Source organism: Dasypus novemcinctus, chromosome 12, assembly GCF_030445035.2.
Source record: "Dasypus novemcinctus isolate mDasNov1 chromosome 12, mDasNov1.1.hap2, whole genome shotgun sequence".
In the NCBI taxonomy this organism is placed as follows: Eukaryota; Metazoa; Chordata; class Mammalia; order Cingulata; family Dasypodidae; genus Dasypus; species Dasypus novemcinctus.
In genome coordinates, this window is record NC_080684.1 from 36,214,831 (window position 1) to 36,242,666 (window position 27,836).

At 38.5% G+C, this 27,836-nt stretch overlaps 1 protein-coding gene across 3 annotated transcripts in view; it reads left to right on the forward strand.

The window, feature by feature from the left end:
• FAM186A (family with sequence similarity 186 member A) overlaps window positions 1–27,836 on the forward strand; it is a 114,350-nt gene that overhangs the window by 80,198 nt on the left and 6,316 nt on the right. For all 3 annotated transcript variants that reach the window (XM_058308247.2, XM_058308248.1, XM_058308249.2), the window contains 3 exons: window positions 9,457–9,649; window positions 11,889–12,037; window positions 12,708–12,893. In XM_058308247.2, coding sequence (XP_058164230.1) covers window positions 9,457–9,649; window positions 11,889–12,037; window positions 12,708–12,893 — 528 coding nt within the window. The remainder of the gene's footprint in view (window positions 1–9,456; window positions 9,650–11,888; window positions 12,038–12,707; window positions 12,894–27,836) is intronic.

Consider the following 27,836-nt stretch of genomic DNA (forward strand, 5'->3'; position numbering starts at 1 on the left):
AAGAACAGTAGAAAGGACAACCAAGAGAATAAAAAGACAGACAAAAATATGATATGACATATGAAAATTAAAGAATAAAATGATGGAAGTAAGTAATGCAATTACAATAATATCGCTGAATATGCATGGATTAAACTCCATAATCAAAAGATATAGGCTGACAGAATGGATAAGAAAACATGGGCAATTCATATGCTGCTTACAAGAGATTCACCTTAGACCCGGGGACACACACACACACACAAAGCGGCTGAAAGTGGAAGGTTGGAAAAAGATACTCCATGCAAATAGTAAACAAAAAAAAAGCAGGGTGGCTATACTAATATTGGACAAAACAGACTTTAAATGCAAAAAAATTAAAAGAGAAATAACTCTTATTTATTATATATTAATTTATTATATATTAATAAAAGAGATAATCCACCAGGAAGATATAACAGTCATAAATATCTATGCACTTGTAGCAGTTTGATATTGTTTATGAATTTAAAAAATAGACATTGGCATGTGTTTGTAACTGGTCTGTTCCTCTGGGTATATTAGATTGTATTAAATTCAGAAATTTTGGGAAACGGACTTTGGCCCAGTGGTTAGGGCGTCCGTCTACCATATGGGAGGTCCGCGGTTCAAACCCCGGGCCGCCTTGACCCGTGTGGAGCTGGCCATGCGCAGTGCTGATGCGCGCAAGGAGTGCCGTGCCACGCAAGGGTGTCCCCTGCGTGGGGGAGCCCCACGCGCAAGGAGTGCGCCCGTGAGGAAAGCCGCCCAGCGTGAAAAGAAAGAGCAGCCTGCCCAGGAATGGCGCCGCCCACACTTCCCGTGCCGCTGACGACAACAAGCGGGTGCCGCTGACGACAACAGAAGCGGACAAAGAAACAAGACGCAGCAAACAGACACCAAGAACAGACAACCAGGGGAGGGGGGGAAATTAAATAAAATAAATAAATCTTTAAAAAAAAAAAATTCAGACATTTCACTTTTACTTGATTAAATTATGGTGAGGGCTTTGATTTGGCCACATCAGTAGGATACTGAGTCCCTGCCCACCAAGGAGACTTTGGAGAGGGAAGTAATTTACTCTTTATGGCCTTGTGACTCTAAGCTTCTGCCCCAAATAAATAACCTTTATAAAAGCCAACAAAGTTCTGGCACTTTGCATCAGCACCCCTTTGGCCGACTAATATAGCACCTAACCAGGGTGTACCTAACCAGGGTGCCCCAAAATACATGAGACAAACCCTGACTAAACTGAAAGGAGAAATAGACATCTCTATAATAATCACTGGAGACTTCAACACACCACTCACATCATTAGAACAACTAGACAGAGGATCAACAAAGAAACAGAGAACTTGAACAATGTGATAAATGAGTTGGACCTAACAGACATATACAGAATGTTGCATCTGAACTCAGCAGGTTATACATTCTTCTCAGGTATCCATGGATCTTTCTCCAGGATAGACCACATGTTAGGGCACAATGCAGCTCTAAATACATATAAAAAGACTGAAATTATACAAAGTACCTTCTCAGATCATAATGAAAGGAAACTGGAAATCAATGAGAGGAAAAAGGTAAATTCACAACTGTGTGGTGCTAAACAACACACTCCTAAATAGTCAGTGGGTCAAAGAAGAAACTGCAAGTAAATAAGTTAATATATTAAGACAAATGAAAATGAGAACACAACTTATCAAAACTTATATGTTACAGCAAAGGCAGTTTTGAGTGGGAAATTTATAGCCCTAAATGCCTGTATTAAAAAAGAAGAGCTAAACTCAAGGATTTAACCAAACGACTAGAGAAACTAGAAAAGAACAGCAAACCATTCTCAAAGCAAGAAGAAGGAAAGAAATAATAAAGATTAGAGCGGAAATAAATGAAATTGAGAGCAAAAAAACAATAGAGAAAATCAACATAACCAAAAGCTGTTTCTTTGAAAAGATCAATAAAATTAATAATAAAATAAAATTTGTTAGCTAGACTTACAAAGAAAAAAAGAGAAAAGATGCAAATAAATACAATCAGAAATGAAAGGGGGGGGGGACTTATGACTGACCCCACAGAAATAAAAAGATTATGAGGATACTATGAGAAACTATATGTCAACAAACTAGACAACCTAGATGCAACCTAGATGTGCAAATTCCTAGAAAATGCACAGCAAACAATGTACACAAATGCTACAAGAAATATAAAAACTTAACAAACCAATCACATTTAAAGAGATTGAATCCATCATCAAAAATCTCCCCAGAAAGAAAAGTCCAGGACCAGATGGCTTCACAGGTAAATTCTTACCAAGCCTTTCAAAAAGTATTAATACCAATCCTGTTTTTTTTTTTTTATTATTATTATTTTTTATTTATTATTATTTTTTTAATTACATTAAAAAAAAATATGAGGTCCCATTCAACCCCACCGCCCCCGTCCCCCACTCCCCCCACAGCAACACTCTCTCCCATCATTGTGATACATCCATTGAATGCCAATCCTGTTTTAACTCTTCTAAAAATTGAAGAGGAGGGACAATTACCCAACAAATTTTATGAAGCCAACATCACACTATAAGACACTACAAGAAAAGAAAATTACAAACCAATCTCTCTAAAGGACATAAATGCAAAATACTTTCCAATTGAACCCAACAGCATATCAAAAGACTTATACAGGGAGTGGATGTGGCTCAAGCAGTTGGGTGCCTGCCTCCCACACGGGAGGTTCTGGGTTTGTTTTCCAGTGCCTCCTAAAGAAGAAGAGCAGACAAAGGAAGGATGCAATGAACAAAGACAAAGAGCAGACAACAAGTGGAAACAATGAGCAAACAGATGAGGGAGCTATCTTGGGAGGTGGGGAGTCTTATACATCACGACCAAGTGGGATTTATTCCTGGTATGCAAGACTGGTTCAACATAAAAAAATCAATCAACATAATACACCACATTAACAAATTGAAGGGAAAAAACCACATGATCGTCTCAATCGATGCTGAAAAGGCATTTGACAAAACCCTTTGTAAGATAGGAATAGAAGGAAACCTCTTCAGTATGATAAAAGATATGAAAAACCCACAGTCAACATCATACTCAATGGGGAAAAGTTGAAAGCTTTCCCTCTAAAACTGGGAAGAAGACAAGGATGCCCATGGTCACCATTGTTATTCAACATCATACTAGAAGTTCTAGCTAAAGCAATTGAACAAGAAAAAAATTAAAGGCATCCAAATAAGAAAAGAGGAAGTAAAACCCTCACTATTTGCAGATGACTTGATCCTATATTTAGAAAATTCTGAAATGTCTACCATAAAGCTACTTGAGCCAATAAATGAGTTCAGCAAAAAATCAGGACACAAGACCAACATGCAAAAATCAGTAATGTTTATGTACACTGAACTATCTGAAGAGGAAATCAGGGGGGAAAATCCATTTACAATAACAACAAAAGACTCAAATAACTAGGAGTCAATTTTAACTAAAGAAGTACAGGACGTATATGTAGAAAACGACAAAACAATGTTAAAAGAAATCAGTGAAGATCTAAACAAATGGAAAGACATTCCATTCCTGTATTGGAAGACTAAATATTGTGAAGATGCCTTTCCTACACAAACTGATTTATAGATTCAATGTAATAACAATCAAAATTCCAACAGCCTACTTTACAGAATTAGAAAAGACAATTGCCAAGTTCATTTGGAAGAAAAAGTACACCTGAATAGCCAAAAGCATTCTAAAAAAGAAGAGCAATATGGGAGGAATTTCACTGCCTGACCTTGAAACATATTACAAAGCTATAGTGGTAAAAACAGCATGGTATTAGCATAAAAATAGACACATTGCTCAGTGGAATAGAATTGAGAGATCAGAAATAAACCCTCAACTCTATGGGCAACTGGGTTTTGACAAACCTACCAAAGTCATGTTAATAGAAGAAAATAGTTTCTTCAACAAATGGTGCTGGGAGAACTGGTTATAACTAAAGAATGAAGGAGGACCCCTATCTCACTCGCTATACAAGAATTAACTCAAAATGAATCAAAGACTTAAATATAAAAGCCAGGACTGTAAAATTACTAAAAGAAAATGTAGGAAAATATCTTAAAGACCTTGTGGTTGGAGTTGGTTTCTTGGATCTTATACCCAAAGCATGTGCAACAACAACAAAAAAATAGATAAATGGGACCTCCTCAAAATTAAACACTTTTGCACCTCACAGGACTTTGTCAAGAGGGCGAAAAGGCAGCCAAGTCAATGGGAAAAAAATATTTGGAAATCACATGTCCTGTAAGGGTTTAATATCCAGGATATATAAAGAGATGTTACAACTCAACAATGAAAAGACAAATGACCCAATTAAAAAGTGGGCAAAAGACTTGAAAAGACATTTGTCCAAAGAAGAAACACAAATGGCAGGAACACAACATGAAAAAATGTTCAACATCACTAATGATTAGGGAAATGCAAATCAAAACTACAAGGAGATATCATTTCACACCTAACAGAATGGCCATGATTAAAAGACAGAGTGTTATAAGTGTTGGAGAAGATGTGCAGAGATAGGAACACTTATTCACTGTTGGTGGGAATGTATAATAGTACAGCTGCTGTGGAGGACTGTTTGGAAGTTCCTAAAGAATCTGAATATAGATTTGACCATGTGATCCAGCAATACCACTACTGGGTATATACCCAGAAGAACTGAGGGCAGTGACATGAACAGACATCTGCACACCAATGTTCATAGTAGCATTCTTTATGATTAGCAAGAGTTGGAAACAAAAGAGGTGTCCATTAACCAATGGATAAACAAACTGTGGTGTACTCACACAATGGAATATTATGCAGCTGTAAGAAGAAATGGACTTGTAAAGCATATGACAACATGGATGAACCTGGAGGGCATTGTGCTGAGTGAAGCAAGCCAGATGTGAAAGAACAAATACTGTATGATTGAGCTACTAGGAGCTAAATAAATTGTTTTAACATTAAAAAAAAACAAACACCGAGTCACTAAAACGTCTAGAAGTAAGCAATTTTCCTAATGTTAAAAAGTTAATGAAGGGAAGTGGATGTGGCTCAAGTGACTGGGCCTCCACCTACCATATGGAAGGAGCTGGGTTTGATCCCTGGCGCCTCCCGGTGTAAAAGAAGAAGAGAAAGCGTGCCTGTGAGGTGAGCCAGTGCCTGTGAGGTGAGCCGAGTGCCCGCAGAATGAGCTGAGTGCCTACACGAGTGCCCACGTGGCGAATCGAGTGCCCTTGCAGTGAGCCAGTGCCCACATCAGTGAGTAACACAGCAAGATGATGATGCAACAAAAGAGAGATGAAGGGGAGGGTCAAGGTGAAGTGCAGCAGAGACCAGGAACTGAGGTGGTGCAATTGACAGGGAAACTCTCTCCACATCAGAGGTCCCCAGGATTGAATCCCGGTGAATCCTAGAGGAGAAAGACGAGAAGAGAAGACGAAAAGAGAAATAGATACAGAAGATCACACAGCAAATGGACACAGACAGCAGAAAAGCAGGGCAGGGGCCAGGGGAGGAGAGGGGAAAGAAAAAAGTGGTAAAAAAGTAAAAAAAAAAAAAGTTAATGGCAAGCAGATGTGGCTCAGGCAATTGGGTTCCCGCCTACCACATGGGAGGTCCGTGGTTCAGTTCCTGGTGCCTCCTAAAGAAGACAGCAAGCTAGCATGACGGGCAGGTGCAGCAAGCTAACACAACAAATTGACACAACAAGGGACACAAGAAGGAAAAACGAGAGACCCAACAAAGCAGGGAGCAGAGCTTCCCAGTTCCTCCTAAAGAGGATGATCAGGATGGCAAGCTGGTGCAATTAGGTATTTCCCTCCAACGTCAGAGGTCCTGAGTTCGGTTCCTGGTGCCTCTTAAAGAAACAAAGAAGACAAACAGACACAGAAAGTGCAAACAATGAGGGGGTGGGGAGAGATAAAATCTTTAGGAAAAAAGTTAATTTTTCACAACAATTTGTAAATTACAAAACATTTTTGGCATAAGTCAGATAAAAACAATGGCTATAGGAGAAAAAAAAGAGCTTCTACAAAGAAAAGGAACTTTAGACATAAATATTTTTATTTTTTTTGAAGTACTGGAACTGGGATTTGAACCTGGGACCTCATATGCAGGAGGCTGGCACTCAACCACTGAGCTACATAGGCTCCCCTGGGTTGGTGCAGTCATCTGTTTGCGTGTTTTTGTTGGTTTTCTTTAGGAGGTACCAGGACCTCCCATATGGGAGGCAGGCTCTCAACTGTTTGAGCCACATCCGTTCCCCCAGATATATTATTGCACTTAACTTGTATATGGGGAGTCAGGTCTAGAAAGTTCATCCTGTTTGCCCAAGGTCACACAAGTAGTGTGAATGCACACAGCTGAATTTTAAAAGCCACTTCCAAAGCCTATGCTATCTCTATACTACATATTATATTACATTGCTTGGTAACAGTAATAGTTTTATATCATATCCTAAGCATGCTTTCTCTTAAACACAGACTTTGGACTCAGGCAATCCTTGACTCAGCATTTCCGGTTCAAATTTTAACTTCTCTGAGACACAGATGAAGTCTGCTTGTAAAATAATAATATTTTACTTCAAAGAATGATTGTAAGGATTAAATGAAATAATACATGTAAAGTTTCTAGCCCCGTGACTGACCATAGCAGATGCTCAATAAATAAAATTATCTTCACCTTGGATCATGATTCTATACCAAATACTATCAAAAATATTCCTTAAAATGGGCACAATGTTTTATCAAAATAATTAAGTGGAATTGGCTAAGAGAGTAGAAACAAAAGGTAGGGAGGAATGAATGGCCATATTTCTAGACAGAATTTTTAAAAATGGGATACCCCATTGGTTATTATTACACTAAGTGTTCAGATTGTTGAAATGAATTGTCTCCAAAATTGCATAAACGATAAAATCTCTCAGTTTGAAATATACTATAAATTTTTCCAAATGGTGAAATACTATTTCAAAAAGGAAAAAATATGGGAAAAATCTCAAAAGATGTGTGGACAGAAAAACAGCAGGAAACATTTGGTATGAAAATGATGTTTATAGGAAGGTTCAAAAAGTTAATACATTTAATTATTAAATGAGCCATATATTCAGGAGGTTCTAAGCTATTAAGAATAACCCAGAAAATAAATCTGAGTTATTTTCTCTCTCTCACTCCCTCTATATATTTAAAATATGCTCTTTATTTTTTTTAAAGATTTATTTTATTTCTCCTCCCCCCTTGTTGTTTGTGCTTGCTGTCTACTCTCTGTTCATTGTGTGCTCATCTTCTTTTAAGGAGACACTGGGAACCAAACCCAGGACCTCCCATGCGGGAGGGAGGCACCCAATAGCTTGAGCCACCTCTGCTCCCACTTGTTCTGTCTCTCTTTGTGTCTCCTCATTGTGTCTCTTCCTTGTGTCAAATCTTAGTATCATCTTGATGTGTCATCTTGGTACATCATCTTGTTGCATCAGCTCACCATGCCAGCCCCATTGCATCAGCTCGCTGTCTTGCTCATCTTCTTTAGAAGGCACCAGGAACCGAACCCATGTGGTAGGTGGGTGCCCAACTGCTTGAGCCACATCCACTTCCCAGCATGTCCTTTAAAAGGCATTTCATAATCCAGCCACTCCAGTCTCATCCACTACATATCCTTTCACATTTCTGTGGTATAAAAGACTACTCATTGTTCCCAAATAGTGAATTTTATTTTCTTATCTTTGTTTATACTGCTAGAATACCTATTCCCCTTCTTCCTGCTGTTGGTTAGCACAATGGTTTTCAATCTTTAAGAGTTCAAACTTTAAGAAAACAAGATTTAGTTGAGATTTTGAAGACTACCACCACGATTCTGATTTAAATAGTCTGAGGAAGTATCCAGAAATCTGCATTTTCAAAAAACAACCCCAAATGATTCCATTCAGGTAGTCAGGATGCACGCTCTGAGAAATATTGGTATTGCAGAAAAGGAGAAGACCTGGGTTTGTTTCCCAAATTTGCTATTTATTATTTATGTGATTTTAGAAAAATTACTTGACTTTGCTGGGATTCCTTTTTCTCTGCTGTAGAATGGGAATGGTAAAACTATGTGTTTAAGAGGATCAAATGTGGTGGTATATATTAATTATAGTGAAGCATTTTTTAAACTTTTTTAAAGTATACAAATAGAAGATATTTTAAAATATTTTTTTATTTTAAAGAAGTTTTAAATTACATAAATGTTACATGAAAAATATAAGGGACTCCCACATGTCCCACTCCCTCCCCCTCCCACACTTTCCCACATTAATAACATCCTTCATTAGTGTGGTACATTTGTTGCAATTTGATGAACCCATATTGAAGCATTGCTACTAACCTTGGAACACAGTTCATATTATGGTTTGCACTTGGTCCCATACAATTTTGTAAGCTATGACAAAACACACAATGGCCTATATCCACCACTGCAATGTCATGCAGGACAAATCCAATGTCCCAAAAATGTCCCCATATTATACCTTTTCTCTCCATCCCTCAGATCCTCTGGAGGCCACTGCCTTTACATCAATGATAAGAGTTCTTCCATTGCTAGAATCATAAGCCTGTAGTAGAATAAGAAGAAGTTTACTTTAGTTCATTGTTCATTCCCCAATTTGAGTATCTGGGGATGGTGATGCCCACTCTGCTTCTTATTGAGAGGGACCTTAGATCCCATGGAACAGATGGATGGAGCTATCTCGCTTGCAGTTCCAGACACTCTCTGTTCCTTGGGATGGGCATTGTCCATCATCTCCTTGTTAGTTGTCCTGCATGAGTCCAATGAACTAGAGCATAGGCGTTGCAACTCTGCTGAAATCCAGGGCTCAACAGGGCACGTGGACAGCCTGGGACAGCTGTTTTTCATCCCTTTGACTACCTCCTTATGAAGCCTTCTTTATCCCCCTCATTAGAAGTGATGATGCTTTCCTTTTGCTCCTACAGCGTGTTTATCCTTCTAATTAGCATTTATTTCCTTCTATCTTTGATACAGTTTGTCAGTTTCCCATTCTGCATTGTAAGTGCTTTGAAGGCAAGGACACTGTCTTTTTCATAGCTGTATGAAGAACCTACTAAGTGACTTGCAGGTAGTAATACTAAAAGAATTGAGCTATTTTGTCCCCTAAGGTAATTCTTATTACAAATAGGCATATTGTAATATACTGAAATAACAATAGGCAATACTACTGCAATCCAAACGAACTCTGTAAAGAGTTCATGAAAATTTCATAGTCATACAGATTTTTGACAGTTTAGCCTTATAGGGAACTAGATGAAGATCCCATAAAGCAAGCCTCCAACCCCTGCCCCCAGCCCTGGTATTTACTCATGACGAGATGAGAATTGAAACTAACTGAGACCAGATTTGCTGAGTTAGGATAAGGAGCTATATTAATCTACTTATTTTTTTCAAGAAACAACATAATCAGACAATTGCAAACCATCCATAACACTGGGAAAGGTAACGAGGCCCGGAACCTCTACAAAATGCTGAGCAGAATTGATGACTACCAGAAAAAGGTGATGCAGGTCTGGACTGAGAAACAAAAGTCTCTAGAGCAGCAACGGAATCACTGCCTAAAGAAAATGGTGTACTTATTTAGCCAGGTGTGTACCTGTTTTCCACTCCCTCTCCCCAGAAGTTTGAAATCAAGGTGCCAGCAGGGTTGGTTCCTTCTGGAGGTTCTGAGGAAGAAATCGCTTAGCTTCTGGCAGCTCTCAGCAGTCCTTGGTGTTCCCTGGCTTACAGCCAAGACACTAACTCCAGTATCTACCGCAGTTTTCTCATGGCTTTCTTCCCTGTGTGTCTCTCTGTCCTCTCTTTTTCTGTGTCTTATAAGGACACGTGTCATTGGACTTAGGGCTCACCTGGTTAATCCAGGGTGAGCTCATCTTGAGATCCTTAATCACACCTGCAAAGACATTTTTTCCAAATAATATCACATTCACAGATTCCAGGTGAACATATCTCTTTTTTTTGATGGGGGATTCGACTATCCATCCATTACACCATGACTTCAGCAAAAATCCTGAATTGACAGCAAGAATTGTCTAAAGAAAAAGGTGAGCATAGGAGGACATCCGGAAATGCTCGACTCCTTCCTAGTTAACCCATGTCTACCATCCTCTAGATATGAAACCTCTTGAAGTCACTGCTCCCCAACTGATTCCTGGTGGTTACCTCGCCTCAAACCTATCAGGAAACTACATTTTAGTATCATGAGTTTACAAAGAAAGGATTTAAGAGTTTAACTTGCTTAAGTAGCACCAGACATAGAAGATCACATTAAACTCTGCCATCCATTCATTGTTTCCCAAAGTCACCTTTGAGATAATCATCAGTATCTTTGGGGAGTGATAGTGACTACCCTAAAGATCAGTGTTCTTTGCTGTAGATTACATGTTCAGGCTAATAAATACCACAAGTTGGAGTTCTAGGAACATTTTATAGCTATATATCCTTTTCTTTTATTAGCATTTATTAATTTATGGTACTAGGTTACTTGCTACTTTAGAAGGTACAGAGAGACTTCTCATCCAGAGCCTGATCCAAATTAAACATATATTCTGAATTTTCCAGAATAGTTATATTTTAAATATTAAAACTTTTAAAAATATATTTTTTAATTAAGAAGGACATGGCCAGAGAATTGGCTGTGGCTCAAGCAATTGAGTTCCCATTTACCATATGGAGGATCTAGGTTTGATCCCCAGGACCTCCTGGTAAAACAAACAAACAAACAAAACAAAAACCTGCAAATTCTTAGAAGAAAAGGAACATACCCTGTGTTTTAGTTTCCTTGGCTGCTCAAGCAAATACCATGCAATGAGTCAGCTTAAACAAAGGGAGCTTATTCACGGTTTTAAGGTTAGGAAAAAAGTCCAAATCAAGGCATCATCAATGCAATGCTTTTTCCCTGAAGACTATGGAGCTTTGGGGCTGGCTGCTGGCAATCCTTGGACCTTAGCTTGTCACATGGCAAGGCACGAGACAGACACATATATTATACAATTCTCACAACAACCCTGTATTATCCATATTTTAGAAATGAGAGGAGCAATACGGATAATTAAATATCTAACCCAAAGCCATGCATTTAGGAAATGATAGGACTAGGACTGGATTAAGCAGAACTAGGGTTTTTATTGTTTTTTTATTTTTTAAGATTTATTTTATTTATTTCTCTCCCCTTCCCCACCCGCCATTGTCTGCTCTCTGTGTCCATTTGCTGTGTGTTCTTCTGTGTCCACTTGCATTCTTGTCATGCGGTACCGGGAAACTGTCCCACTTTTTTTTGTTGCATCATCTTCTGCGTCAGCTCTCCATGCGTGTGGTGCCACTCCTGGGCGGGCTGTGCTTTTTTCACACAGGGCGGCTCTCCTTGGGGGGCACACTCCTTGAGCATGGGGTTCCCCTATGTGGGGCACACCCCTTCATGGCACAGTACTCCTTGCACAGAGCAGCACTCCTTGCACAGAGCAGCACTCCTTGCACAGAGCAGCACTGCACGTGGTCCAGCTCGCCACACGGGTCAGGAGGCCCTGGGTATTGAACCCTGGACCCTCCATATGGTAGACAGATGCTCTATCAGTTGAGCCACAACCACTTCCTACAGGGTTTTTATATATCATAGCTGCCACCTCTGAAATTGTGTGTGTGTTTGGGGTGGGTGTGGTGCAGAAGATGGTTGGAGCAAGAGAGAAGAAGGATGGAGGGAGGGATTTGCAAATCCATGGAAAAGGAGGAGTCTGGTTTAGTCTAGAACCAGATCAGATGGCCACCCTAGAGATTTCAGTCCTTCTTTTCATGGTTTCCTTTTTCTGGTGTTTTTTTTTTTTCTTTTAGCTCCAAAAGAGGTATGAATTAAATCTTAGTCAACCTATCATCATCACGGACAAAAAACAGATTCCTACCTCTACTGAATTTGTTCATCGACCATTCCTAGAGTTACTAATAGAAGAGGACAGAAAATCTGACACAGTCAAGAAATTTAGGTATATAGTACAAAGACTGACATTACAGTTTCTTTGAATGATATGTAGAAACTAATGCTTTTTTTTTTTCTCCAAGAGCTTCCGCCTTTCCCATAATAATGATATGGTCTATTGGAGGGTCTAAGGAAATATATATTTCCCTTGAAAATTTAGCAAAAGATTTATTTATATAAATTTATACTTAAATTTTCATATTTGATTTTGAATTCCTTTTAAAACAATGAAGCTGATTCTTTCTTACTAAGAAACAAATTATTTTAAAAATACATAATACACTTAGAAGCAGTAAACCCCCCCTTTTTTAAAGAAGGGAGGAGCTCTGAGAAGGAAGGGGAAAATATTGTTGCTGGGCAAAATAAACTGGATTATGAGCAGTATACTCCATGAAACTAAGGAGGCAGCCTTAAAATAGATTAGTAGGTGAAATCACGGGAATGAAGCCTTGGTAACTATTTTAGCAAATTCTGCTTTTTCATCCAACTCTCAGTCTAAATGAGCATAGCTAATGCTCCTCGGTGTCAGGGCACAGTATTTTAGGGCAGGGTGATGGTTAAAAGATAGAGAAGGTGACTGCCCTTTGCTGAAAGAGGAGAATAAAATTCATGTATTTTTGATTGGATGGAGCTCAGAAGAGTTTGGTGCTTCCAGTTAATGCTCTCTAATTCTCTAGAAAACAAGAGGACCAAATGGAGGCCATCTGGAATGCTGACCTGTCCACTTCAAGCTACCCAATAACAGAGAAGACATCATTAAAATCACTCTGGGCCAAGCTGGGTGGATACCCAGATATTCCTAGGCTGCTCCAGTTAGATGTTCAGTCGACGCTCAGAAAATCTCTTGCATCCATTCAATCACAGTAAGTTAAGGACTGGGAGAACTCTGGTAATTGGGCCTTTGGTCATGTCTTTTTTCCCCCTCACTTGACTTTCTTCTGCAGTACTAGAGAGTTACCAAAAGCAGAGGCTTGAAAGGAGGTTAGATTCACACCAGTCATAAAATAGCAGAGGTAAATTCAGCCTTGTCTTTCAGTGTTTCTCTTCATATGTCTGCAGATGTCATAGTGAGCAATTCAAAACAAAAGACCAGTTCTAATACCATGGAATCCAATATAACACTAGATAGGCCCACTTTGAATTTCGCCCTTAGCGATTCAGTATCAGAAGTACCAGAAAGACCACATTAAAATGCTATTGACCACTTCACAGTTCAGTGATATGACCTTATGAAGGAGTAATATCAATTTGGGGTAACTTAGGTGCTTATTTCCTAGGATACATTGGGAGAAAATGGGTAAGGTGATTGTGTGGTTCCACATTTCCAAATTTTGTTAAAACAGATTCTCACTTAAATTACTGAAATGATTTCCAGGGGGAGTGAAGAGCTTTGGAGTCTATGGTACTTCTTTCAGGACAGGGAATTATTTAATGTTCTAAACCAAGAATTTAGAAAATTGAACTTTGGTAACCTGAAAGAGTTCACAGGGGCAGTCTAATAAATTCCGGTGAAATCCTAGGAATTTCAAGTCCTGAGGTAAGAAGTATGTTAACTCACAGATTTGTTCAGGTGACAAACACCATGGAATAAGACATTTAAAATTCTATAATATGGTAAAATAATTGTGAAAATATTACTAGATAATGTATACAATATAAAATCACATATCATGAGCACAGACACTCATGAAAAATAAGTACCAAACCAAATGTAGCCATTAAATTGAATAAGCATGACTCATAAATTATAGGTTATAATCAGAAATCAACTTTTATTTTTTGTTTCCCATTTTTCCATTCATTTTTGGAGTTATTTAGGATTTAGGATTCAGGATTTTGGGGGATAGTGTTTGGGACAGGGTATATAAGTTTTTCTTTGAATAATATCTCCCTTTCCTCCCTAATCCACAGCTAGCTTCGACTATTTAGATATATTCCTGGCCTAACTATCCACATTCTTATCATGCTAAATTCGCACATAAATTTGTGACACTCTTACTTCCAGTTACTATTTAAAAAGAATAAGAATCAAGGGCCCTGACTGTTTTCATAGATTTTTTTTTGTTTAATAGTTTTTTAGATAAGATGTATATATAGTAAAATTCATCCTCTTTAATGTACAGTTCAATGAGTTTTGACAAATGAATAGAGTCACGGCAACCATAAATCTATTTTTTTATCCCTATGATTTTACCTTTTCCAGAATGTCATATAAATAAATGGAACTGTACAGTATGTAGTTTTCTGAATCTGGCTACTTTTACTTACTATAATTCATAGGAGATTCATCCATGTTATTGCATTCATCAGTAAATAATTTCTTTTTATTACTGAGTGATATTATTCGATCATATGATGTACTTATTTGTTTATCCATTTACCAGGACATCTGAAGGACATTTGAGTTGTTTTCAGTTTTGGCAATTACGAATAAAGCTGCTATAAAAATTCATGTACAGGATTTTGAGTGAACATAAGTTTTTATTTCTCTTGGAATAAAAGAGTGGGATTGCTGGATTGTACGATAAGTGTGTTTAACTTCATAAGAAATTGCTGAGCTGTGTTTCCAAAGTGACTGCACAACCTTTCACATTTATTCAAAGGGACTAGTTCTTATTCTTCTTCTGAATGAAAATCTAAGCATCCACATGACATTTCTGGTAATTTTTCAGTAACATAAATTTCTCTGGTTAGTAATTTAAATGTTCAGAACAATTTATAATGAAAACTTTAATTTTTAGCATTTTATTGTGGTAGCATATACATAATATAAAGCCATTTTAATAATTTTTAAATGTACAATTCAGTGGCATTAAGTACATTGACAATGTTGGATAACCTTATTCATCTATTTCCACAATGTTCTCATTGTCCCCTACAGAAACTTTGTAAAAAATAGCTCCCCATCTCCTCTTCCCCCTCTCCCTAGTAAGCACTATTCTACTTTCTGTCTCTAAGATTTGCATATTCTAGATACTTCATTTAAGTGGAATCACACAGTATTTGTCCTTTTCTGTCTGGCTTATTTCACTCAACATAACAGTTTCAAGGTTCACCATGTTGTATGTAGCATGCATCAGAACTTCATTCCTTTTTATGGCCAGATAATATTCCATTGTAAGTATAAACAACATTTGTTTTTGTTTGTTTGTTTTTTAAGACTTTTTATTTATTTCTCTCCCTTTCCCCGCCCTCCCCTTTTCCCCCTCCCAGTTGTCTGCTCTCTGTGTCCATTCCCTGTGTGTTCTTCTGTGACTGTTTCTATCCTTACCAGCGGCACCCAGAATCTGTGTCTCTTTTTGTTGAGTCATCTAGCTGCATCAGCTCTCCGTGTATGCGGTGCTACTCATGGGCACTTTTTTGTGCTGGATGGCTTTCCTTATGGGGCACACTCCTTGCGCGTGGGGCTCCCCTACACGGGGGACACCCCTGCATGGCACGGCACTCCTTGCATGCATCAGCATTTCACGTGGGCCAGCTCATCACATGGGTCAGGAGGCCCTGCATTTGAACCCCAGACCTCCCATGTGGTAGGCGGACGCTTTATCCGTTGAGCCAAATACACTTCCCCACATTTGTTTATTATCCATTCATCCATTGATGCACACTTGGATTGCTTCTACCTTATGGTTATTGTGAATAATGCTGCTTTGAAAATTGACATACAGGTATCTGTTTGAGTCCTTGCTTTCAATTCTTTTTTGGTATATAGCTAGGAGTGGAATTGCTGGGTCATATGGTAATTGTATGTTTAACCTCTTGAAAACTGCCAAACTGTTTCCCACAGAAGCAGTACCATTTTACAGTCCCACTAGCAACACATAAGTGCTCCAATTTTTCCACATCCTCATCAACACTTATTTTCCATTTTTAATATAAATTGCATCCTAGGAGGTGTGAAATGGTATCCCATTTTGGTTTTGATTTGCATTTCGCTAATGGCTAATTATATTGAGGATCTTTTCATGTGCTTATTGGCCATTTGCATATCTTCTTTGGAAAAATGTCTATACAAGTCTTTTGTCCATTCATTAATTAAGTTGTCTTTTTGTTGTTGACTTGTAGGAGTTCTTTATATATTTTGGATATTAAACCCTTATCAGATATATGATTTCTGAATACTTTCCCCATTCTGTAGGTTGTCTTTTTGCTTTCTTGAGAATGTCCTTTGATGCATAAGTTTTAATTCTGATGGAGTCTAATTTACTTTTTTTTGAGGTACTGGGAGCCAGAGATTGAACCCAGGACCTATATGTGGGAAGCTGGCACGTAACCACTGAGCCACATCAGCTTCCCAGAGTCTGTTTTTTTTTTTTATTCCCCCCTTGCATCTTGCTTGCTGTCTGCTCTTCTGTGTCCATTCTCTGTGCATTCTTCTGTGTGTGTGTATTTTTATTTTTTATTTATTTCCCCCTCTCTCGCAGCTTGCTTCTTGTCTGCTCTCTGTGTCCATTCATTATGCACTCTTCTGTGTTTTTACTTGTCTCCCTTTTTTGTTGCATCACCTTGCTAAGTCAGCTCTCTGCAGTGCTTGCAGGCCAGGTGCCACTCTGTGGCACTTTCAGGCTGGCAGCTCTACTCAGCATCCAGGCAAGCCTGCCTTCACAAGGAGGCCCTGGGACGCGAACCCAGGGCCTCCCATATGGTAGACAGGAGTCCAACTGATTGAGCTATAGCCACTTCCCCCTCTGAGTTTGTTTTTTCATTTGTTTGCTTGTTGTTCATTTTTGTTTTTTCAGGAGGCACCAAGAACCAAATCTGGGATCTCCCATGTGGGAGGCAGGAGCTCAACTACTTGAGCCACATATGCTCTCTATTTCTTCTTTTGCTGCTTGTGCTTTTTGTGTCATACTAAGAACCTACTGCCAAGTACAAGGTCCGGAAGATATCCCCCTATTTTCTTCTGAGAGTTTTATGGTTTTAGCTCTTATATTTAGGTTATTGGCTCACTTTGAGTTAATTTTTATGTACCCTGAAAGGTAGGAGTCCAACTTAATTCTTTTGCATATAGATTTCCAGATTTCCCAGCATCACTTGTTGAAAAGACTCTATTTCCACACTGAATGGACTTGGCAATTTTATCAAAATTCAACTGGCCATAGAGTGTGGGTTTATTTCTGGACCCTCGATTCTATGCCATTGGTCTATATATATATATCCTTCTACTAGTATATTACTGTTTTTTTTTTGTGTGTGTGGGGGTTACAGATTGTTTTTTTAACTTATTTGATTACAAATGTGACTGAAAGAGGTTTGATCTCAGCTTAGATCCTTCAACTTCTTCCTCCCCACCCAACTTGTCATAGTATATGATTTTCATGGGTGGTTCTTTTAGTAACTTATATGTAGTTTAGTCTATTTTTATTAAGATTTATTTTACTTATTTATTTAACTGTTTTTAGGTCTCTTTTAGCCAGAACTCCTGGAAGAAAATCTGTACCTCATTAGTGAGTCCCTGGCCTGATTTTGATAACTTGAGCTGGACAATGTTCAAGTCTCAGAATAAATTGAACAAAAAATCAAAGAAGAGTCATCAAGGAAAAAATACCAGGAAAGAGAAATTCACCAACATATTCAGACACTAGAAATCAGCAAAATATTATAAGCCATATTACGAAATAGGAAGAGAAGGCCCAGCCAAAGGAACAATCCAAATATCCTGAAGAGATAAAGTATTTAAGACAACTAATCAATGACAGTCACACAAATCTCCTAAATCAATTCAAAGAATTGAAGGAAATATGACTAAAGACAAACAATATTAAGAAAACACTGAGTGAGCATAAAGAACAATTTGAAAGCCTGCACACACACAAAAAAGTAAAAGAGCTTATGGGAATGAAATACACAATGGATGAGATTAAAACTACATTAGAGGCAAAACAGCAGATTTGAATTGATCAAAGACAGAATTAGTGATATCAAGGACAGAACATCTGAACTTGAAAAGACAGAACAGAAATACAAAAGAATGGAAAAAATGGAACAGGGTCTCAAGGCATTGAATGACAATGTGAAACACAAAAGCATATGCATTATCAGCATTCCAGAAGGAGAAGAAAATGGAAAAGGGGAAGAAAGCATATTCGAGTAAATAATGACCAAAAACTTCCAACCCTTTTGAGACATAAATATCAATATCTGAGAAGGATAATGCACCCCAAACAGAATAAATCCAAATAAACCTGCTCTGAGACACCCACTATTCAGACACCCACTATTCAGAATGACAAATATCAGAGATAAAGAGAGGATTCTGAAAGCAGCAAGAGAAAAGCTAAGTATCACATACAAGGAAAACTCAATAAGACTAAATGTTGATGTCTTATCAGAAACCATGGGGGTAAGAAGAAAGTGGTATGATGTATTTAAGGTACTGAAAGAGGAAAACTGCCAGCCAAGAATTTTGTATCCAGCAAAACTGTCCCTCAAAAATAAGGTCAAGGGAAGCGGACTTGGCCCAATGGATAGTGTCTGCCTACCACATGGGAGGTCCGTGGTTCAAACTGCAGGCCTCCTTGACTCATGTGGAGCTGGCCCATGTGCAGTGCTGATGCATGCAAGGAGTGCCCTGCCATGCAGGGGTGTCCCCCGCGTAGAGGAGCCCCACGCGCAAGGAGTGCACCCTGTAAGGAGAGCCACCCAGCATGAAAGAAAGTGCAGCCTGCCCAAGAATGGTGCCATAGACATGGAGAGCTGACACAGCAAGATGACTCAACAAAAAGAAACACAGATTCCCAGTGCCACTGATAAGGATAGAAGTGGTCACAGAAGAACACACAGCGAATGGACAAAGAGAGCAGACAGTGAGGGAGTGGGAGAGAAATCTTTTTTAAAAAATGAGGTCAAGATTAATGCCTTCACAACAAATAAAAACTGGGAGATCATGTTACATAAGGCCAGAATTACAAGAGATACTAAAGGGAGTGCTGCAGCGTGAAAAGAAAAACAAGAGTGAGAGACCTGGTGAAGAGTATAGAAATCAAAATTATTAGGAAGGGTGAATTAAAGGGTAAAAAGACAGACAATACTAAGATATGAAAACAGAAAGCCAAAGGATTAAATGGACAAAGTAAGTGATGCCTTTACAGTAATAACATCAGCTATTAATAGCTTCAACTCCCCAATCAAAAGACATAGACTGATAAAATGTGTAGTAGTTTGATATAGTTAAGAATTCCAAAAATAGACATTGGATTATGTTTGTAAACTGGTCTGTACCTGGGTGAGATTAAAGTATAATTAGGGCTTTGATTGGGTCATGTCAATAGGGTGTTGAGTCACCACCCCTTGGTGGGTGGAGACTCAAAGATAAAAGACATGGCAAAGGACAGAGTTGGAGTATTTTGCTGTTGGAGTTTTGATGCCGAAATCTGGAGCTGAAACACTGGGAAGTAAGCACACAGAGGTGTTTGGTTTTAAGGAAAGAGAAGCAAGCCCCCAGAAGAGAGGAACCCTGAGCCTGGAGAGAGGCAAGCACTGGGAAGAGAGAAATCCAAGAAGCATAAACTCTTGGCAGATGTCAGCAGCCATCCTGCTCCAACACGTGGCAATAGGCTTTGATGAGGGAAGTAACTTACACTTTATGGCCTGTTAACTGTAAGCTTCTATCTCAAATAAATACCCTTTATAAAAGTAAAAAGATTTCTGGTATTTTGCATCAGCACTCCTTTGGCTGACTAATACAGAATGGATAAAAAATATGAGCCATCTATATGCTGTCTACAAGAGACTCACCTCAGATGTAAGGACACAACCAGGTGGAAAGTGAAAGGTTGGAAAAAGATATTCCATGCACATAGTAACCAAAAAAGATCTGGAGTAGTAATACTAATATAGGACCAAATACATTTTAAATGAAAAACCATTATAAGGAATGAGGATATCATTATATATTAATAAAAGGGGCAATTTACCAAGAAGAAATAACTATAATAAATATTTATGCACCTAATCTGGGTGCCCCAAGGTATTCAAGGCACACAATAGCAAAACTGAAGGGAGAAATAGATGTCTCTACAATAATAGTTGGAGACCTCAATACACTACTCTCAGCATTGGACAGAATATCTGGACAGAGGATAAATATAGAGCTTGAAAATTATGACAAATGAACTAGACCTAACATATTTATAGAGCATTATACCCCAAAACAGCAGGATATACATTCTTTCAAAGCGTTCACAGATCCTTCTCCAGGATAGACCATATATTGGGTCATGAGACAGGTCTCAATAAATTTAAAATGATTGAAATTATACAAAACACTTTCTCTGATCATAAAAGAATGAAGCTGGAAATCAATAATGATGGAAAAAGGGAAAATTCATAAATATATGGAGATTAAACAACACACTCTTAAATAATCAGTGTATCAAAGAAATTGCAAGAGAACTTGGTAAATATCTTGAGATGAATGAAAATGAGAACACAACATACCAAAACCTATGGGATGCTGCAAAGGCAGTGCCAAGAGGGAAATTTATAGCCTTCAGTGCTTAGATTCAAAAAGAAGAAAGCTAGAATTGAAGATCTGACAGCACACCGGGAGGAACTAGAAAAAGAAGATCAAATTAATCCCAATTCAAGCCAAAGGAAAGAAACAATAAAGATCAGGGCAGAAATAAGTGACATCAAGAAGAAAAAACAATAGAGAACCTCAACAAAACCAAAAGTTGGTTGAGAAGATGAACAAAATTGACAAACCCTTAGATGGACTGACAAAGAAAAGAGAGAAGATGCAAGTAAAATCAGAATGAGAGGGGAGACATTACCATGGAGCCTGTAGAAATAAATGAGATCATAGAGGATATTATGAACAACTGTATGCCAAGAAAAAATAGGCAATGTAGACAAGATGGACAAATTCCTATAAACAAACAACCGACAACTGACCCTAGAAGAAACAGAAGACCCCAACAAACCAATTACAGTATAAATATTGAAACAATCATCAAAAACCTCCCAAAGATGAAAAGCCCAGAACCAGTGGCTTCACAGGTGAATGCTACCAACCATTCAAAGACAATCTAATACCAATCTTGCTCAAGATCTTCCAAAAAATTGAACAGGAAAGAATGCTACCAAACTCATTTGAAGGAGCCAACCTCACCCTAATACCAAAATCAGATAAAAATACGATGGAAAAAGAAAATTACAAACCATATCTATAATGAATATAGATGCAAAAACAATCAACAAAATACTTGCAAACTGAATCCAAAAGCACATTAAGAGTTATACATTTGGATAGATTGTATTGTATGTGAATATGTCGCAATAAAACTGCTTTAGAAAAAGAATTGTACACAGTGATACAACCCAGGTATACAAGGGTTTTTAAACACATGAAAATCAATTAGTGTAATACACTACATTAATAAATTGAGGAAAAAATCACATGATCCTCTTGATTGACGCAGAAATGGCAATGACAAAATAGAGTATCCTTTCTTGATAAAAACACTCCAAAAGATAGGAATTGAAGGAAGAGCTCTCAATATGGTAAAGTGCATATATAAATACCATACAGCTAGCATTGTACTCAATGGTTAATAACTAAAAGTTTTCTCACTGAGATCAGGAACAAGACAAAGATGCCTACTGTCACCAATTATTCAATATTGTACTATAAGTTCTAACTAGATCATTAGGCTAGATAAACAAATAAAAGGCACCCAAATAGGAAAGGAAGATGTAAAACTTTCACTATTCACTGATGATATGATCCTATATCTAGAAAATTCTGAAAAATCCACAACAAAGCTTCTAGAAATAATAGACAAGTTCAGCAAAGTGGTGGAATGCAAGATTAATATGCAAAACTCAGTAACATTTCTATACGCTACTGATGAGCAATCTGAGAAGAAAACCAGAAAAAAATCCCATTTATAATAGCAACTAAAAGAATCAAGTATTTAGGAATAAACTTAACTAAGGACATAAAGGACTACAAAACATTGCTAAGAGAAACTGAAGAAGACTTAAGTAAATAAAAGGGCATTCTGTGTTCATGGACTGGAAGAATAAATATAAGTAAGATGTCAATTCTACCCAAACTGATTTACAGATTCAGCACAATCCCGATAAAAATCCCAACAGCCTTTTTTGCATAAATGAAAAGCAAATTATCAAATTTATTTGGAAGGGTAAGGGGCCCTGAATAGCCAAAAAAGTATTTTATTTATTTATTTTATGTCTCTCCCCTTCCCCGCCCCCAGTTGTCTGCTCTCTGTGTCCATTCATTGTGTGTTCTTCTGTGTCCGCTTCTATCCTTGTCAGCGGCACGGGAATCTGTGTCTCTTTTTGTTGTGTCATCTTGCTGCATCAACTCTCCGTGTGTGTAGTGCCACTCCTGGGCAAGCTGCACTTTCTTTTGAGCTGGGTGGCTCTCCTTGCAGGGCACACTCCTTGCGCGTAGGGCTCCCCTATGCGGGGGACACTGCTGCATGGCAGGGCACTCCTTGTGCACATCAGCACTGCACATGGGCCAGCTCCACAAGGGTCAAGGAGGTCCTGAGTTTGAAACGCAGACCTCCCATGTGGTAGGCAGATGCTCTATCCATTGAGCCAAGTCCGCTTCCCAAAAATGTCCTTTAAAAGAACAATGTTGGAGGACTCTCACTTCCTAACTTTAAAGCATATTACTTAGCTACCGTGGTAAAAACAGCATGGTACTGGCATAAAGACAGATTGAACAAAGGAACTCAATCAAGAACTCAGAAATAAACCCTCACATCTATGGTCATGAGATTTTGACAAGGCTGTCAAGCCCACTCAGCTGGGCCAGAACAGCCTATTCAAAAACTGGTACTGGGAGAACTTGATATCTGTATCCAAAAGAAAGAAAGAGGACCCCAATCTCACACCTTATACACAAATTAACTCAAAATGGATCAAGGATCTAAATATAAAAGCAACAACCATAAAACTCCTAGAAGATAATGTAGGAAAACATCTTTAAGAACTTGTGGGGGAAGCAGACTTGGCCCAGTGGATAGGGCGTCTGTCTACCACATGGGAGGTCCGCTGTTCAAACCCTGGGCCTCCTTGACCCGTGTGGAGCTGGCCCACGTGCATTGCTGATGTGCGCAAGGAGTGCCATGCCATGCCATGCAGGGGTGTCCCCGTATAGGGGAGCCCCACGCACAAGGAGTGCGCCCTGCAAGGAGAGCTGCCCAGCGCGAAAGAAAGTGCAGTCTGCCCAGGAATGGTGCCACACACATGGAGAGCTGACACACGAGATGATGCAGCAAAAAGAAACACAGATTCCCATGCCACTGACAACAACAAAAGTGGACAAAGAAGAACACGCAGCAAATGGACACAGAGAGCAGACAACGGGGGGTTGGGGAAAGGAGAGGGAAAAAAAAAGAACTTATGGTAGGGGATTATTTCTTAAACCTTACACCCAAAGCATGAGCTACAAAAGGAAAAAAGAGATTAATGCGACCTCCTGAAAATTAAACACTTTTGTTTTTCAAAAGACTTCAAGAAAGTAAACAGGCATCTTACTCAATGGGAGAAAATATTTGGAAACCACATATCCAATAAGGTTTTTTTTTCAAAAGGCAGTTTTATTGAGGTATATTCACATACCATACAATCAGTGGTTTTTTTGTATAATCACAGTGTTGTTCATTCATTACCACAAAAAATTTTAGAACAATTTCATTACTCCAAAAAGAAAATCTTCAGCCCCCTTAGCAGTCACCTCTTAATTCCTTGATCCTTCCCCAGCTCTCTACAAAACCATTCATCTAATTCCATCTTTATAAAATGATTTACATATAAATGGAATCATATATACTTTCTTTCACTTAGCATGATGTGGGGGTTTTTGCCTCATATTAACATCTTTTAACATTAATGTAAATTTGTTCAGTTTCAAACAAAAACAGTCTTATACATGCAATATTACATGAGATTTTACTATGCTGTACAGTCCCATATTACAGTTTTTAGCTTTTGTTCTAGTAATGCACATGACCTTAGACCTTCTGTTTCAACCACTGTCATACCAATATAATAGCTAAGCTACTTACAAACATTACATTGTGCTTTCACTTTTTCTATTCATTTTCAAAGATTAACATACACCCTTTTCACCAATTCTGCACAAGTTAACCCTCAGCTTTCCATTCTCTAATTTCATTCTATTTTCTGGAGACCCCTATTCTAGTTATTAATGCCATGAGTTTACACAATATGTTTAGTTCATAATAGTGCAATCATACAGTATTTGTCCTTTTGTGTCTGGCTTGCCATCACTCAACATAATGTCCTCCAGGGTCATTCATGTTGTCATATGCTTCATGACCTCTTTTCTTCTTACAGGTGCATAATATCCCATTGTGTGCATACACCAGTTTGTTTATCCATTCATTGGTTGATGGACACCTCTGTTGTTTCCATCTTTTGGCAATTGTGAATAATGCCACTATGAACATCCATGTGCAGATGTCTGTTCATGTTACTGCTCTCAGTTTTTCTGGGTATACACCCAGTGGTAGTTTTGCCAGATCATGTGGCAAATCTACATTCAACTTCTTTAGGAACTACCAGTCTTCTACAGTGACTGTATCATTCTACATTCCCAGCAACAGTGAATAATTGTTCCTATCTCTCCGTATCTTCTCAAACACTTGTAGTTCTCTGCCTTTTTATTAGCGGCCTTTCTAATAGGTGTGAGATATCTCACTGTAGCTTTGATTCTCATTTCCCTAGTCATTAATGATATTGAACATTTTTTTTCATGTATTTTCTTATCATTTGTATTTCTTCTTTGGACAAATGTCTATTCAAATCTTTTGCCCATTTTTATTTGGGACATTTCTCTTTTTATTGTTGAGTTTTATATATCATATGTATTAAACCCTTATCAGATACGTGACTTCCAAATATTTCTCCCATTGTTTTGGCTGCCTTCTCACCCTTTTGAGAAAGTCCTGTGAGGTGCAAAAGTGTTAAATTTTGAGGAGATTCCACTTACCTATTTTATTCTTTTGTTGCTTGTGCTTTGGGCATAAGTTCCAAGAAACCACCACCAAGCACAAGAACTTTAAGATGTTTCCCTACATTTTCTTCTAGTAGTTTTATGGGCCTGACTTTTACTTTTTTTTAAAGATTTATTTATTTATTTAATCCCCCCCCCCTCCAGTTGTCTGTTCTCTGTGTCTATTTGCTGCGTCTTGTTTCTTTGTCCACTTCTGTCATTGTCAGCGGCAGGAGAAGTGTGGGCGGCGCCCTTCCTGGGCAGGCTGCACTTTTTTTCGCGCTGGGTGGCTCTCCTTACGGGGCGCACTCCTTGTGCGTGGGGCTCCCCTACGCGGGGGACACCCCTGTGTGGCAGGGCACTCCTTGCGCGCATCAGCACTGCACATGGGCCAGCTCCACACAGGTCAAGGAGGCCCGGGGTTTGAATCGCGGACCTCCCGTGTGGTAGACGGACGCCCTAACCACTGGGCCAAGTCCGTTTTCCCGGGCCTGACTTTTATATTTAAGTTTTGATTCATTTTGAGTTGATTTTTGTACATGAATGAGCTAGGGGTCCTCTTTCATTCTTTTGGTTATGGAAGTCCAGTTCTTTCATCACTATTTGTTAAAGAGGTTGTTTTGCTCTGTAAACATGGCTTTGAGGAAAGCAGATTGTGTCTCAACTGATAGAGCATCCACCTACCATATAGAAGGTCCAGGGTTTGGTGCCCAGGGCCTCCTGGCCCATGTGGTGAACTGGTCCAAGCGCAGTGCTGCCATGCACAAGGAGTGCTGTGCCACGCAGGGGTGTCCCCACCTAGGGGTGCCCCATGTGCAAAGAGTGCGCCCCACAAGGAGAGCCACCTGCATGAAAAGTGCAGCCCGCCCAGAAGTGGGGCCTCACACACGGAGAGCTGACGCAGCAAGATGATGCAACAAGAAGAGACACAGATTCCCAGTGCCACCTGACAAGAATACATGAGGACACAGAAGAACACACAGCGAATGGACACAGAGAACAGACAAAGGGGCATGGGGGGAGGAGAGAGAAATAAATAAAAATAAATCTTTAAAAAACAAACATGGCTTTGGCTTCAGTAGGTTGGTAAAAAAATCAGTTGGCCATAAAGGTGAGGGTTTATTTCTGGGCTTTCAATTCTATTCCATGGATCAATGTATCTATCTCTATGCCAATACAATGCTGATTTAACCTCTGTAACTTTTGTAATATGTTTGAAGTTCAGGCAGTGAAAGTTCTCCCATATCACTCTTCTTTTTTAGAATGCTTTTGGATATTCAGGTGCACTTTTCCTAACAAATAAATTTGGTAATTGCCTTTTCTATTTCTGTAAAGTAGGCTATTGGAATTTTTATTGGTATTACATTAAATCTATAAATCAGTTTGGGTAGGACTGACATCTTCAGGATATTTAGTCTTCCAATCCATGAACACGGGATATCTTCCATTTGTTTAGGTCTTCACTGATTTATTTTAGCACTGTTTTTTTAGTTTTCTGCATATAGGTCCTATACTTCTTTGGTTAAATTGATTCCTATATATTTGCATCTTTTTGTTGCTATTGTAAATGGAATTTTTTCCCTGATTTCCTCCTCAGATTGTTCAATACTAGTGTATAAAAACATTACTGAATTTTGCATGTTGATTTTGTATCCTGTCACTTTGTTGAACTTGTTTGTTAGCATAAGTAGCTTTGTCATAGGCCTTTCAGAATTTTCCAAATATAGGATCATGCCATCTGCAAATAGTGATAGCTTTACTTCCTCTTTTCCTATTTGAATGCCTTCAATTTTTTTTCTCATCCAATTGCTCTATCTAGAACTTCTAGCACAATACTGAATAACAGAGGTGACAGTGGGCATCCTTGTCTTGCTCCTGATCTTAATGGGAAAGCTTTCAAATTTTCTCTATTTTGTATGATATTGGCTGTGCGATTTTCATATATACCCTTTATTCTCTTGAGGACTTTCCTTCTATTCTTATTTTTGAAGTGTTTTTATCAAGAAAGGATATGGATTTTGTCAAATGCCTTTTCTGCATTGATTGAGATGATCACGTGTTTTTTTCCCTTCAATTTGTTAATGTGGTGTATTATGTCGATTGATTTTCTTATGTTGAACCAGTCTTGTATTCCAGGAATAAATCCCACTTGGTAATGATGTATAAGACTTCCCCCGCCAGCCCTGTGAAATGGCTCCCTTATCTTTTGCTCATTGTTTCTGCTCATTGTCTTTGCTCATTGTGTCCTCTCTTTGTCTGCTCATCTTCTTTAGGAGGCACTGGGAAACGAACCCAGGACCTTCCATGTGGGAGGTGGGTGCCCAACTGCTTGAGCCACATCCACTCCCTATATAAAGTCAAAAGACTTTATCAAAAACAGCATATCAAAAAATATGCTGTTGGATTCTATCTGAAAGTGTTTTGCATCTATGCAAAGAGATTGGTTTGTAATTTTCTTTTCTTGTAGTGTCAGAGAGATGGATCTGTAATTTTCTTTTCTTGCAGTGTCTTGAAGTGTGATGTTGGCTTCATAAAATGTAATTTTTCCTCCTCTTCAGTTTTTTGGAAGACTTAAAACAGGATTGGTGTTAAACTCTTTTTTGAAATGCTTGGTAGGAATTCATCTGTGAAGCCATCTGGTCCTGGACTTTTCTTTTTGGGGAGATTTTTGGTGATGGATTCAGTCTCTATAAATGTGATTGGTTTGTTAAGTTCTTGTATTTCTTGTAGAGTCAATATAAGTTGTGTGTTTCAAGGAATTCGTCCATTTCATCTAGGTAGTCTAATTTGTTGGCATACAGTTTCTCATAAT